Genomic DNA, 14,388 nt, shown 5'->3' with positions numbered 1-14,388 from the left:
AATTAATGCCAGCCTGTATGGCCAAAATGACAAACTCCAGATCTAATGACAGACCCTGCTTTAAAAAAATAGATTGGAGAGTGATAGAGGACGCCTGACATCAATCACTAGTCCCCACCTTGTCTGAAGAAATAATTGCACATGGTGTCTATACACATGAACAACAAAAGTCATTACGTTTTCCTAGGCTACCTCTCATAGTGGGCTTCTGCTTGAGATTACTAAGGCTTTGCTCAGTGGTGAGAAAAGACCAACCATGCAGGTCCCACAGCCTTCAGGAAGATCTTTGGCATCTGGCCAGGAAATCTTCATAGTCACTCAAGTCGCACTTGTTATATTTTATTATAGTAACACCGTGGCCGGTTCTGATAATAAAAGAAAAGTGCTTTCGGAGAAGAGGGTGGGCCTATCTCAGTCCCAGTCTTCCGGATTCATACCTGGGCCAGTCAGACGTCATCGAGTGTACATCAGGTGTCTGTCCACCAGGTGTCATTATCTACTAATGTGACAAGGCACTAGACTGTCTCAGTCATGCAACAGTGAGGATCAAAACTAGAGGCAAGACTCAGAAGTGAGTTAGGAAAGGTCTTCAAGGCTGGGATGCAGCTTGGATGCCTTTCAAAAACAAGAGACACATTCCGACCAGGCCATCCCTGCCTTTCCAGCCACATCATGCACAATCAAGATTTCTAGCCTCAAGTTAGAAGTGGCAATCCCTTCAGTAGCCAGTTTCCTTGGTTTCCAGCTACACCCCTCACCCTTTTGCTCGGTTCCCTGGATCACCCACTTTAGCGCAGTACCCACAATAGAGACAAGTAAGAGAGTGTTCCTTCCTGGTGGAGTCTCTAGGGATTCTGTGTAGGGTGTAGAGGTTTGGGAAAGGAGCCCTGTGGGGGTGCTGAGTAAGAATGCCCTCCATAGGCTCATAGATTTGAGGGCTTAGGGGTGGCACTGTTTGAAAGGTTTGGGATTTGTGTGCCTTGTTGGAGGAAGTGTGTCAATGGAAGTGGGCTTTGAGGTTTTCAAAAGCCCAAGTCAGACCCAATGGCTTTCTCTTCCTGCTCCCCCACAGATCCAGAACTCTCAGCTACTTCTCCAGCGCCACGTCTGCCTCTGTGCTGCCATGCTTCCTATTATGACCATAATGAATTAATCCTCTGAAACGACAAACTCCATTTCAATGTCTTCCCTTCTAAGAGTTGCCGTGGCCACACGGCTCTGACGTTAGAGTTAAGGACACAAGAAGAGGGTTGTGGACTCTCCCTCCATGTCTAAGGAGAGCTGCTGAGTCTCTCTTATAAGAGTTGTTCATAGCAATAGAAGAACTCTAAGACGGACGCTGGTACCCGGGAGCAGGGTATTGCTGTAACAGGCCTGGCTAGGCTTCTTGTTTGCAGAATGTGGACTTTGGGGCTTAGGATTAGGAAAGCAGCCGGACACTTTCAGTGGGGTTCAATGGGCCATCCTAGCAAGTGCATGGAAGACAGCAGTGCTGAGGGCAATGTATAACATGACGGCCACACTCACGAGGTCTCAGAGGGGAAGAGTAGTATTAAGTGGCCGAGAGATAACTGCTCTGGGGATTATTTTGTCGAAATGTGGCTGCTTTTTGCCCTGTCCAAAAACATCTTCTGGAGTCTAAATGGAAAAGTTTTGGATTAATACAATTGGCAGAGAAGATGTCAAGACAGCCTAGTATTGACTTTGTCACGTGGTTATAAATTTGAGGAGAAAAAGAGCACCCGGAAGCGTAATAGAGTTAAATCCAGTGCCCAAAGAGATAGTTTAAAGAAAAGCCTAATGTTAAATGGAGTAAAGAGAGTGGAGACCACGGAGAAAGAGCCCACCCAGCGAAGCTTCCAACTTGTGAAACAGTATGAGGGAAAAGCTTACACGATGGAGGAAGCCATCAAAAACAAGAGAGGGGAAAGTTCCAGCACCATCTAGCAGCAGAGCTTGGCAGTTTGCGACACATGGTTCAGACTTTCCAGTTACGGATACAAGAAAGGGGCTGTGGACTCTCCCTCTGTGACTAAGGAGAGCTGCTGAGGCCAGATGTGTGTCAGCATGGAGGCCGAGAGGCCATTGCGTGAAGCTGTGAAAGCGAATCCTGGAACTCTCATGATGTTGGAGATACCAGAGTCATCTGAGGAAAGCTACTAACAGGGAGTAGAACCAGCCCAAGAGAAAGAAGTGTGCTGCTCTCAACAAAGTTGAAAGGAGCTGGAGATCTAAAGAGCGCTTTGGCATCAGCCGTGGAGATGCAGAGTTTGGAGTTTGCACAGCTTGTTTTGAGGCTTGTTTTGGTCCAGCACCTTCTATGTTCCCATTTCTCCCTTATGGTACAGCAGTGTATATTCTGTGACATTGTATGTTGGAAATACCTGATCCTGGTTTTTTATTTTAATTTTACAGTGAGCCTCAGAAGAGACTTTGAACTTTGGAGTTTTAAGCAGTCTTCAGACTGATAGACTACGGACACTTTTGAAGTTGGACTAAATGCATTTTTCATTATACTATAGCTACAAGCCTATGAGGCCAGGGGGTGGAATGTGGTGGTTTGATTAAGAATGCCCCCCCCCCCAGTTAACATATATAAATGCTTAGGGAGTGGCACTATTTGAAAGGATTAGGAGGCGTGGCCTTGCTGGAGGCTGTGTCACTGGAGAGGGGCTTTGAGGTTTTCGAAAGTCCAAGCAAGGCCGAGTAGCTTTCTGTTCCTGCTTCCTGTAGATCTAGATGTAGAACTCTCGGCTACTTCTTTAGCACCATGAATGCCTGCAGGCTGCCATGCTCCCTGCCATGATGATAATGGACTGAACCTCTGAAACTGTAAGCCAGCCACCATTAAACACTTTCTTTTATGAATTGCCATGGTCATGGTGTCTCTTCACAGCAAGAGAACATAGACAAAAATAAGCCCTAATTCCTAATGTCCTGCTCCTCCTCAGGCTGTGGGAAGAAGAGGCCCAGATAGCTCAGGCCAGGCGTCTCCTGCTTGTCATTAAAGCCAGCCGTTGTTGCTGAAATCCAAGCGCAGAGCCTCCTCCTCTGTGGGGCTCAGCTCCTGCAAGGGGGCACGGCAGGGACCTCCATAGTAGCCAAACCAGTCCATGGTTTTCTTCAACCCTGGTATTCCGAAACGCCGGGTCACCTGAGGAGAAGCACTTGTTAGAAAAGACTGCGACCCTCACCTTTGACACACACCTACCTAGACCTTGACATCTGTTACTTCATAAATCTCCCACCCTCCTGTAAGAAACTATAACTAGTGGCATCCAGGTTGCATTGAGAATCTAGATTGCACCCCAGGAGTTGGTCAGGTTTGGAGAGACTCAGACTGAATAAAGACATTCTCTGTTTTAGGAGAAAATCTCCAACAAGAAGGTAGCAAGGCTAGGGACCAGAGCATGACCTGTGCCAGGTCCCTGCAGCACAGCAGATCTGGTTAGCAAAGAAGGGGACAGCTCTGAGACAGCCTTGGGCACACCCCAGACCCTTAGTCCCCAGCATCGGGGTTCCCCCTAACACCCACAGCTTCTCCCTGGCCCTATTTAAATGTTTTCACATAAAGCAATATTTTTTTATTTTATTTTTTGGTTTTTTTGAGACAGGGTTTCTCTGTGTAGCCCCAGCTGTCCTGGAACTCACTTTGTAGACCAGGCTGGCCTCGAACTCAGAAATCCGCCTGCCTCTGCCTCCCGAGTGCTGGGATTAAAGGCGTGCCCCATCACGCCCGGCCACAGAAAGCAATATTAACTGTATGATTTATTACCTAATCAACTTCTCTTCCCTAGAAACATGAAGTCGCTGAACGACACGGTCACTCAAGGCTTCGTATCACAGAGGGGCACTGGCAGCTACTGTCACAGTCAAAAACCACACAGGGGCTTGCACAGGTTAAATCCAGGTTCTTTCCTTCGGTTATAGCAACTGACCAGAAGTAGTGGAATGACTCTTTGATGGCCCAAAAATCAGGAAAGAACTCATTACTTAATAAAGTTCTGTTTGGGGCGGGGAAAGGAAGCTTTAGAGGTACGGGTTTCATAAAGAGTAAAAACACAGAGACGTTCAGTGGAGAAAGGTTAGGAGGAGGAATGCCGGATAACTGGCTTGCAGCTAGCCACCACTAGAGGCCAGCCATCGTCAGCAAATATGTCTTCCCACCCATGATGCCTTAATTGCCTGGCTTTTAAAATCCCGAAGCTTCGTAGGTGGCAAAAATCTCCCAAAGAAGATAAAACCATGTAAAGTCCTGGAGAAAACCTTGTTTCCACCACGGATTTCCAAAGGTATGCCATGCGCTTCCTTCTCAGCCCTGGAGAAAGGTTTGGGTGGCAAAGTCCTAAATATAGCATGGGGCAGGAGGCTGGCTGGGTGGGAAAGCGGGACATCCCCTTGGACAAGGACGGGGCAATCAAGTGACATCAGGCTGCTGTTGGAGTATCTGAGCCTACAGCTCAGGCAGCAGCAGCAGCAGGGTGTTCCAGGCATTCCTGAGTGTGTGCCCAGGGTTGGCACATGAAGGCATTGCCTGAAGGGTGGGACGGGATAGGGTGAGATGACATCAAAGAGCTTTAATGGTAACCGGGCTCTCCGTCTTCCTGGAGGGACAGCCAACCCTGCTTCCTCTGTAAAGAGAGTTGGTATCTACACTCACCCATAGAGAGGACTCCAACATCAGATAAAAACACCACGGACAACATCACAGTGGTCCCAAGATCCCAAGATCCCACCCCCTCCTGTCCTGCAGGATGCAGGTGTGGGGCCTTCTCTCATGTGGGTAGGTGGGGTGGGAGAATCATGTCTTCTCCCCAGGGGAATGACCCGAGTATCCAGGGCAGCCTGGGCCTAGCTTAGCTAGAAGGCTTTGTTTCTACAAGTTATCAGAACCTCTTGACACAGTCACTTCCGGGAGAGGCCCCACATCCAGGAAGAGGCCTGCTTTTCTTCTCAGCTGTCTTTCCTCTAAAACGGAGGAGAGGACCCAAGCTAGGGAGAAGACATAGAGCTCACCCACATCTTGCTACAAAGAGTCAGCTATTGTGCAGTGTGCAGATAGCTCGGATACGTACCTTTGATGCAAAATTTAAAAAGCAAAAATAAATCAAGGTAAGGCGGGCCCACTGGCACAGGCCTCCCATACCAGCAGGTCAGGTGGCTGAGGCAGGAGGCTCACTCACAACTGCCTGGGTTGTAGAGAGTGGCACAGGCCTCCCATACCAGCAGGTCAGGTGGCTGAGCCTGGGTTGTAAAGACAGTTCAAGGACAGACTGGGCAATGTTTCGTTTGTTGGCTTGACTTTCTTTCTAAAACAGGTTTAGGGGAAAAATGTTTTAATGAGTTTGTTCCCATTAAAGCCAGGAGAGTAAAACAATAATAAATTCTTAAATATATATCAGATATTTATACCTAAAGTAAGTAATGCCCTCAGTTTTATATATCCAATTTGCTACGTATTGTTTTCAACTATGAATGTTCAGGGTGGGAGGGGTCACAACCTGGGAAATTACTTAAACTTTCACATTTAAGAAGTTAGAGGCATTTGTGTTCATTCTTTCCAATGGCCACAGATGAACACTCCGGACATTACAGAAAACAGGCAGACGAATCTGTTCTGGGTATCTTTAATCCCAGCACTTGGGAGGCAGAGGCAGGTGGATCTCTGTGAGTGGCAGGCCAGCCTGGTCTACAGAGTGAGTTCCAGGCCACCCAGAGCTACACAGAGACCCAGTCTCAAAAAATCAAAGACAACTCTGAATGATAGACTGATGAAGGAGGATCAACCAGGGACCTCAAGCCCCTAGGCACACCACAGTGGTGAGTCCCCTGGTTCAGGGGTAGGACTGAAGACAAACCAAAAAATGCCAGTGGGCGCAACCAATACGATTCCCAACAGGAGCCAGGGAGATGGCTCAGTGGGTAAAGCACTGGCCTGGCAGGCCTAATGACCTGAGTTTGATTCCTGGAACCCATATAAAGGTAGGGAAAGAGAATCAACTCTACAAAGGTGCCTTCTGACATTCGCATGCACAGCAGGACATGCAGAGCATGCAGGTGCCATCCCAACAGTAAGAAAAAGGTTAAAATAAAAGTTCTGCAGTTAAGAACACTGGCTGCTTCTTCAAGAGGTCCTGATTTCAGTTCCCAGTACCCACATGGCAGCTTACAACCACCTGTATCTGTAGTCCAGTGATCCCAATAAATCACCATGGTCATATGGTTTCAACTAGGCAATTTTACAAGATATTTGTAAAATCATTTCTGTCAGGAAACAGAAAAGCAAGGAGTACTTCCTAGTTCATTTGAAGAAGTCAAACCAGACTCAGTGTAGGAAGAAGGAAGTGGAGGAAGAAGGGAGGGGAGGAAGAAGGGGAGGAGGAAGGGGAGGAAGAAGGGGAGGAGGAAGGGGAGGAAGAAGGGGAGGAGGAAGGGGAGGAAGAAGGGGAGGAAGAAGGGGAGGAGGGAGAGAGAGGAAAGAGGAAAAAATAGACCTTTATTCCTCATGAATAGAGACATACAATTCTTAGCAAAACATCAATAAATTAAATTTCAGCAATACATCAAAATAGATACATACCCTGACTAAATGAGGTTTGTCCCAGGAATGCACATCTGTGTTAGTACTTGAAAAATGGTTAGCCAGGGACACACCTTTAATCCCAACACTCTAGAGCCAGAGGCAGGTAGCTCTCTGTGAGTTTGAGGCCAGCCTGGTCTTCATAGCAAGTTCCAGGACAGCCCAGACTATATAAAGACACTGTCTCAAAAAATAAAACAAAACAAGGCAGTGATTTGGGGGCTGAAAAGATGGCTCAGCTGTCAAGAGCATGTGCTGCTCTTGCAGAGGACCCAGGTTCAGTTCCCAGAGCCTGCACAGGTAGATTGCAACCATCTGTAACTTCAGTTGGACTTTATGACTGCAAGGCATCCACATGGTGCACATACAGACATGTAGGAAAAACACCTACACATGTAAAATAATAGCCTGTTAGAAGGCTAAAGAACAGTCACAAAATCATGTAAGTCAATGTGAAAAAAAATCGTCAAAATTCAGCACTCATTAATGATTTATACAAATTCAAAGAAAAGTAGGAACAGAGAGTAGTGATATATATATATATTTATATATTTATTTATTTATTTATATTTATATTTATAATGTATATGTATATATGCATCTACAAAACTCAGAGCAATCATTATACTTGTGAAAGACTGAGTGCTTTCTCTTTGACATCAGGAACCAGGAATTTTATTCAACCTGGCACAGGAAGTCATAGTCAGTGCAGAAAGGTTAAAAAAAAGCAAATAAATGAGACAAGTCAAAATGAACACATACAATTAGAGGCTGGAGAGATGGCTCAGTGGTTAAGAACACTGACTGCTTTTCTAGAGGTCCTGAGTTCAATTCCTAGCAATCACATGGTGGCTTGCAATCAGCTGTAATGGGATCCGATGCCATCTTCTGGTGTGTCTGAAGACAGATACAGTGTACTCATATACATGAAATGAATGAATGAATGAATGAATAAATAAATAAGCACAATTAAGTCTTCATATGTGTACATGATATGATGTCTATGTATAGACAATATGACATCTATGTATAGATGGTATGATGTCTATGTGTAGATGATATGAAGTCAATGTAGAGCATCCCAAAGAATCTACAAATGACAAGAAAGCCCTTCAAGAACTACTGTGTGAGTTCAGCAAAGTTACAGGAGGTTAAGATATTTAAAAACCAGCTATAGGGCTGGGAATGTAGCTCAGTGATATGGCAAGTTTCCTAGCATGCTTGAGGCCCTGGGTTTCATTATTATCATACGTACATGTGCGTGCGCGTGCGCACACACACACACACACACACACACACACACAGAGGTGGGGGAGGGAAGAGGGTGAGGGAGAGGGAGGGGGAGGGAAGGGGAGAGAGTCATGTTTCTAAGTACTAGAACAGTAGCAATGAATAAACAGATAGTGAAATTAAAACATAATTTCACTCGCCCAAAAAAAACATGAAGTACTTGGATGTGGTGATGTATGCCTTTAATCCCAGAACTTGGAAAGCAGAAATAGGCAGATCTCTGTGCATATCAGGCCAGCCAAGGCTATGTACTGAAACATAGGTATATGGTTTCAAACTATGTAAAGTACTTCTTAGAAAAAAGAAAACAAACTCCAAAACACTGAAAACAAAGAAGACGCCAATGAGTAGAGAAAGCGCCTTGTTTAAGGATCAAACGAGGACACAGAGGGCATCACCTTCCCAGACTGATCTACTGATTAGCAATTCCTAGCGAGAGTTTTTGATATAGACGAGATTATTCTAAAATTAATGTGGAAAGACAAGGGGACCAATTACCTAAAGCAATATTGAGGAAGAAAACGCCAGAAGGAAGCATCCTGTTAAAAGATATTTGAGGCCCTTCCTCTGCAGCAGCAACAGTCCAGGCTGCAGCACAGGGGAGCCATGGACACGCAGAGCAATGGAGAGAACAGAGAACCCAGAAATAGACTCTTACAAATCTGCCCCACTGAGGTTTGACAAAGGCAGAAAGGCAGTTCAATGGAGGAGAGAAAGCTTTCCCACAAAATGGGTTTGGAGGCATTGGACAGCCATTAAAAAAAAAAAAGAAACATCTTGGCCAAAATCTCAGGCTTTACACAAAAATTAACTCAAGGGCTGGAGAGATGGCTCAGTGGTTAAGAGCACTGACTGCTCTTCCAAAGGTCCTGAGTTCAAATTCCAGCAACCACATGGTGGCTCACAACCATCTGTAATGAAATCTGCCGCCCTCTTCTGGAGTGTCTGAAGACAGCAACAGTGTACTTACATATAATAAATAAATATTAAAAAAAAAAAAATTAACTCAAAATGGGTCACTAACGTTTACAACGTAATTATAAAACTTTTAGGAAACAAAGTAGTAGAATATATTTAGCAACTAGAGCTGAGCTGAGACTTCTTAGACTTGATATTCGTAGTATGATTCAAGAAAGAAATTTGACTTCATCGAAATCTCATTTTTTTTTTCAAAATTTAACACTTAATTGACCAAAACTGTAAAGAAAATGAAAAAGACAAGCTTAAAACTAGGGGGAAATATTTGTAAAAATGTATCCAATGAAGGACTAGGGTGTAGCTCTTCAAAATTCAACAGTTAAGAAAGACATTCACTTAGATAGAAATCGATGAGGAGACAGGGCAGGGCTGAAGTTGGGAAACAGAGCCCATGTCTGGCTTGTGTGAAGCTTGGGTTCGATTTCCAGTCCCGGAAAGAAAAAAGAAAATGGGCTCAGGGCAGAAGCAGATATCTGAGTTAAAGGGCTGGGACAAGCAAATGCTCAGACACACACTACTGCCCCGCTATCAAAAGAGCTGAAATAAGACAGTACAACATGCTTGCTGGTGAATGCACACACATCCACATTAGGCTGAGGCAGGAGACTCTCAAGAGCCAACGAGTTCAAATCCAGTCTGGGCAAACACGGTGAGACTTCATTTCAAATAAAATGAGAAAATGTATTTTTTTCAGCTTGCTTCAGATTTCAAAATAGCTTTGATCTAGATCAGCCTTCCCTGCTAATTCCTCCTTGACCCGCCCCCAAAAGAAAGAACTAGGACACAAGGTCTCAACTGCAGAATACCCTTATTCTGACAGCTTTCCCGGAAAATCAAAGTATCTCCAGGTCTCCCCTGCCAGTCACTCTGGTGGTATCTGTACCTTGTAAAGGCCAGGCTGCCCTGTCTCTAGGCTTTGGACCTCTAGGTATCACCCCAGAGTTACTGATGTTGCCATTTGTCAGGATACTTTGTCTCAATGCATGTTCAGAGGCAAAAACCGCCCAGATGTTCAAAATGAGAAGGGTTGGACATTTAACTGGCCTACTGGGAACTCCAGTGAATTCCAAAGCTTGAGAATGGACAGAGATCACACTCTCTGCAATCAGGATTTCCTGGGGGGAGGCTGTGGGGGTTGTCACACTGGGACATTCTCTAAATGGACTTTCTGAGAGAGAAGCATTGAACAGGGACCCCCCTGCCAGAATAGTCTGGGAGCTCACCGCAGTGTTGGGCTCGATGAGGCGATGCTGTAGCTCCTGGGCAGCTTCCCACTGCCCTGTGAGGCAGAGTCTTTCCAGTTGGCACACCTGGGCCCCCAAGACATTGGCCAAGCCACATATGCCCCCAACAGCTCCTGCCCAAATGAGACACAGAACATCCATCAGGGAGCGCCACTTGCTACACAGAATCCCAAACCTTGGGTCCCATAACTTTTCATTTTGGGAACACTGGAGGTAGATTTCTATAATCTTTGGGCATGTTCTATGTGTCCAGATTATGTACTTCCAGAGGTAAAGAGTCCCATGTGTTCTAAATGAGAAGTCTGTATGACAGTTGCTATTCAGAGCCAGCAACAGGGAACACAGCCTGCAGGACAGCGCTTCCCCTACCTCCCACTCACCATGTTCCCCCAACAGGATCTTGACACCTTAGAGGTTGAGGAACTAGGAACTGGAGTTCTGAAATCTCATTCCTCCAGATAACTGGTAGTGAGGAGGAGAGCGCTCTGGACACAGGATCAGGAGCCTGGGCATTTCCTCCCCTTTGCTTCGTGATGTGAAAGTCAGCCTTTGATTGGGCTTCCAGGATGAGTTAAAAGTGATGGCCCTACGCATAGTGGCTCAAGACTGGAAGGAAGACAGTTTGAAATGGGCCAGTATGTTTGCTAGTTTTAAGATACCTCCTATGGGGCCAGGGAGAAGGTTCTATGAATAAGAGATTCTTACAAGTTAAGCCTGGTGACCCAAGTTCAATCCTCAGGACTTAAGGGGTAGGAAAGAAATATCTTCTCAAAGCTGTCTTTTGACCTCCACATATGTGCTGTTTGTTAAGCATGTGTACCCTCATATATACATATGAATACAAAGTAACTGATAGAAGTTTAAACCTAGAGGTTTAAATTCCAGCTTTAATCCCAGCACTTAGAAGGCAGAGGCAGGTGGATCTCAAGGCCAGCCTGGCTTATAGAGAGAGTTCTAGGACAGCCAGGGCTACACAGAGAAACCCTCTCTGGGAAAAAACAAAAACAAAAACAAAAACCAATCTTTAAAAATTTAATGAGAACAAATTTATTTAAAAACAAAAGATATTCATAGACAGGCATGGTGGTACATGCCTTTAATCTCAGCATTCAGGAAGCAGAGGCAGGTGGATCTCTGTGAGCTCAAAGGCCAGCCTGGGCAACATAGCAAGTTCTAGGATAACCAGAGCTACAGAGAGAAAGACCTGTCTCAAAAAACAAATGAAGGGTTGGAGAGATTGCTTAGCAGTTAAGAACACTGACTGCTCTTCCAGAGGTCCTGAGTTCAATTCCCAGCAACCACATGGTGGCTCACAACCATCTGGAATGGGATCCAGTGCCCTCATCTGATATATCTGAAGACAGCTTCCATGTACTCATATACATAAAATAAATAAATCAAATCTAAAAAAAAAAAAGAAAAAGAGAGAGAGAGAGAGAGAAAGAAAAGAAAAGAAAAGAAAAGAAAAGGAAAGAAAAGGAAAATACTTAAGTGCTGGTCACCGTGGCAGATGGAACTGGCCTTCTAACCCCCATCAGACCACTTCGATTTTTAGGGTAAAAAGACAAACCCAGTGAGGGCTGGTGTCTTGAGTGAATGAACGGCATGGCTGAAACCCCAGCTCAGTTGCCCCCACCTCCAGAGCCCGTGCCTTCCCCATGTGGATTCTCCACTTTAGAGGCTGTAAAGGGAAATACACAAGAACCTTGACCAAAGAGCAGTCTGCAGAGCCTAAGGAAAGGGAAACCACTATCGTCTCCCACGGTGCTGAAAAATCTACTCAGATCTCAGGGTGCTGATGCTTCTGTCCCCTCGGCCCTACCCACCGGGGCTGAATCCCGCTTGAACCCAAAGGCTGGCTCTCAAAACAAACAAGAGCAGCATTGCTCCGTGGCATTGCTGGGAGGCCGGACTGAAGAGTCTGATCAGACAGCTAGAGATCCCGTCCCAACCCCCAGGTCTGACAGTTCATTCTGCCCCGTGGATAGAGGCAGAGGGAAGCGGACTCCTGGCCTAGAGCAGAGGCCCCGGCCCTCTGCTCTGAGAATGATTTACAGGGCGAGATTAGAGGAGTTAATTTTGTCATCTAAGCATGGAATTGGGACTTTACCAACTGCAGGCATCCCTACACGTCAGCACCGTCCTCGTACACCCACCCGAAAGGGTCAAGTCTAAGCCCCCAGTGTTGAGACAGCTGTTTCCTGCAGACCCAGGTGCTTGGACGCACCTTGGTTGGTCAGGGGGGTTCGAGAATAGCAGGAGGCTTACCCACAGCATAGCTGGCCAGGAGGAAGCCAGCGGACCCAGCCAACACCTGGAAATCCTGCTTGCTGGTCTTGTGAACTATCAGCCCAATCCTGGTCACCTGTAACAGTAAACGTGGCGTGAGAGCTGAGCCCAGAACCACCAGCCTGGATGGGCTGGGCATGTGCTGTCAAACTACCCAAAGGGATGCCCCCAAGTCCAGGCAGTGCCTTAGGGAGCCCACCCAACGAGCGGAGCCTAGGGACTGCCATAGGTCTCAGAGCTGCTCTGGGTTACAAGCTGCCGAGCTGGGACCAGAGAAAGGGAAGGTGGTCCCAGTCTGGGAGCTGCCGCCACTCACATCTCCACCACTGTCCTTCAAGCCGATGATATTCGGGTGCTGAGACAATGTAACCACAGCATCCACAGGCAGCTCTAGCCCTGTGTTGGCTGGGACACTGTACAACACCACAGGGATTGGAGAAACGTCAGCAACCTGTGGGCCCAGAGAAAAAGAAGGCAACTGCCTCTGTCTGAAGGGCTGCAGGCTCACCCTTCCAGGCCCTGGACTGGGTCGCTGTGCAGGGCTATGTGGCAGGTCTGCCTCCTGAAGTACGAGGAGCAATGATGGGTAGCAAGTTTCTGAGTGCGGTTGGCACATCAGGCACAACTGAAGCTATGTATGCTGCAGACATCAGGTAACCCTGAAGAAGCACACAGGTGGAGGCCATTACTCTCCCTGGGTTTTTAAAAAGATTTATTTTTTTATAAAATTTTTAATCATGGGTATATGCACACGAGTGCAGGTGCCCTCAAAGGTCAGAGGTTGAGCCCCCAGATCTGGAGTTGTATGCAAGCCACCCAATATGGGTGCTGGGAATTGAAGTTAGGTCCTCTGTAGGAGCCATCTCTCCAGCTCCTATTCTCCCTGTTTTAAAAGAAAGGAATCTGATAGAAATGGTTTACTCTCACACAGTTGGTACATGATAGCATCATACGTATGTCCTAGAGTGGCTATTGACAAGACATATGCTCTCCGTTCTTAGCCTCTCCTTAGGCACCGCCTCCATCTCTGTCAATCTCTTGGTGCCTGACCTCTAGTCCACGCCCACCGCTCCCACCTACCTTGGTGTAGTGGTGAATGAGGGCAGCGCTGCTCATGCGGCCACGATAGTAACAAGGGGTCACCACCATGGCGACATCAGCACCCACCTGAGCCATGCTGACAGTCATCTCTACTGTGGCTTGCGTGGCTGCAGTGAGGGAGAAGGCAAGCAAAGCAGGCCTCAGTTTACCCCAGCAGAGGCAAAACAACAGACAGAACCCAACCTCAGGGCCATGGAGCCTAGGTTCCGCCCGAAACCGCCCAGCAACCCCAGGTCCCAGGGCACTGATTGGATCCTCACACTCGCAGCCAGAGCCGGCTATCAGGAGCTTGTCCTTGGGTATGGCCTGGCGCACGCGGCTCACCACCTCCAGGCGCTCGAGGCTGGTCAGGAACGGAAACTCTCCAGTAGAGCCCTGGACCACGAAGCCTGCAACACAGCCCCATCAGTGCAGTGCACCCGTTCTGACAGTTTCAAGAACATCAGGATGCTGATGTTGCACAGTGCCCAGGGTTACTTTCCCACCTCACCCTTCCCATCCCTGTCCGGCCATAAACAGAGGGTTCTCAACAGATGCAAAGCAGTTTAAGTGAAACATTTCAATTATACCAGAAAGAATAGTCCATAACATACCCTGCACCCGTGTTCCCAGGGTCCAGAACAACCCTCCCATTACCTTCCACTTGGGCTCTCTGACCCAACTCAGATGTTTATTGCTCTTTTTCATGTCTTTCTACACTTGCAATAAGTGTATAAAAATATTATGTAAATACTATGAATGAGATTATACCTCTGGCTTTGCTCTCCCTTTTATCAACGAACTTTCTCCTCTTCCACCACACCTAGGATCAGTCCTTTCCTTTCCTTTCCTTTCCTTTCCTTTCCTTTCCTTTCCTTTCCTTTCCTTTCCTTTCCTCTCCTCTCCTCTCCTCTCCTCTCCTCTCCT

At 46.7% G+C, this 14,388-nt stretch overlaps 1 protein-coding gene across 1 annotated transcript in view; it reads right to left on the bottom strand.

Moving 5' to 3' along the window:
* Positions 1 to 2,367: 2,367 nt before the first annotated feature.
* Hoga1 (4-hydroxy-2-oxoglutarate aldolase 1) overlaps positions 2,368 to 14,388 on the bottom strand; it is a 26,036-nt gene continuing 14,015 nt past the window's right edge. Inside the window, exons 2-7 of the mRNA XM_021215684.2 lie at positions 13,743 to 13,871; positions 13,462 to 13,589; positions 12,698 to 12,832; positions 12,361 to 12,457; positions 10,072 to 10,205; positions 2,368 to 3,154 (exon numbers count right to left, since the gene is read on the bottom strand). Of these exons, the coding sequence (XP_021071343.1) occupies positions 3,005 to 3,154; positions 10,072 to 10,205; positions 12,361 to 12,457; positions 12,698 to 12,832; positions 13,462 to 13,589; positions 13,743 to 13,871 (773 nt within the window). The 3' untranslated portion in view covers positions 2,368 to 3,004. The remainder of the gene's footprint in view (positions 3,155 to 10,071; positions 10,206 to 12,360; positions 12,458 to 12,697; positions 12,833 to 13,461; positions 13,590 to 13,742; positions 13,872 to 14,388) is intronic.

This window comes from Mus pahari, chromosome 1 (genome assembly GCF_900095145.1).
Source record: "Mus pahari chromosome 1, PAHARI_EIJ_v1.1, whole genome shotgun sequence".
Taxonomy (NCBI): Eukaryota; Metazoa; Chordata; class Mammalia; order Rodentia; family Muridae; genus Mus; species Mus pahari.
The sequence above is the reverse complement of the archived record's forward strand: the minus strand, read 5'-3'. Positions and strand labels throughout refer to the sequence as shown.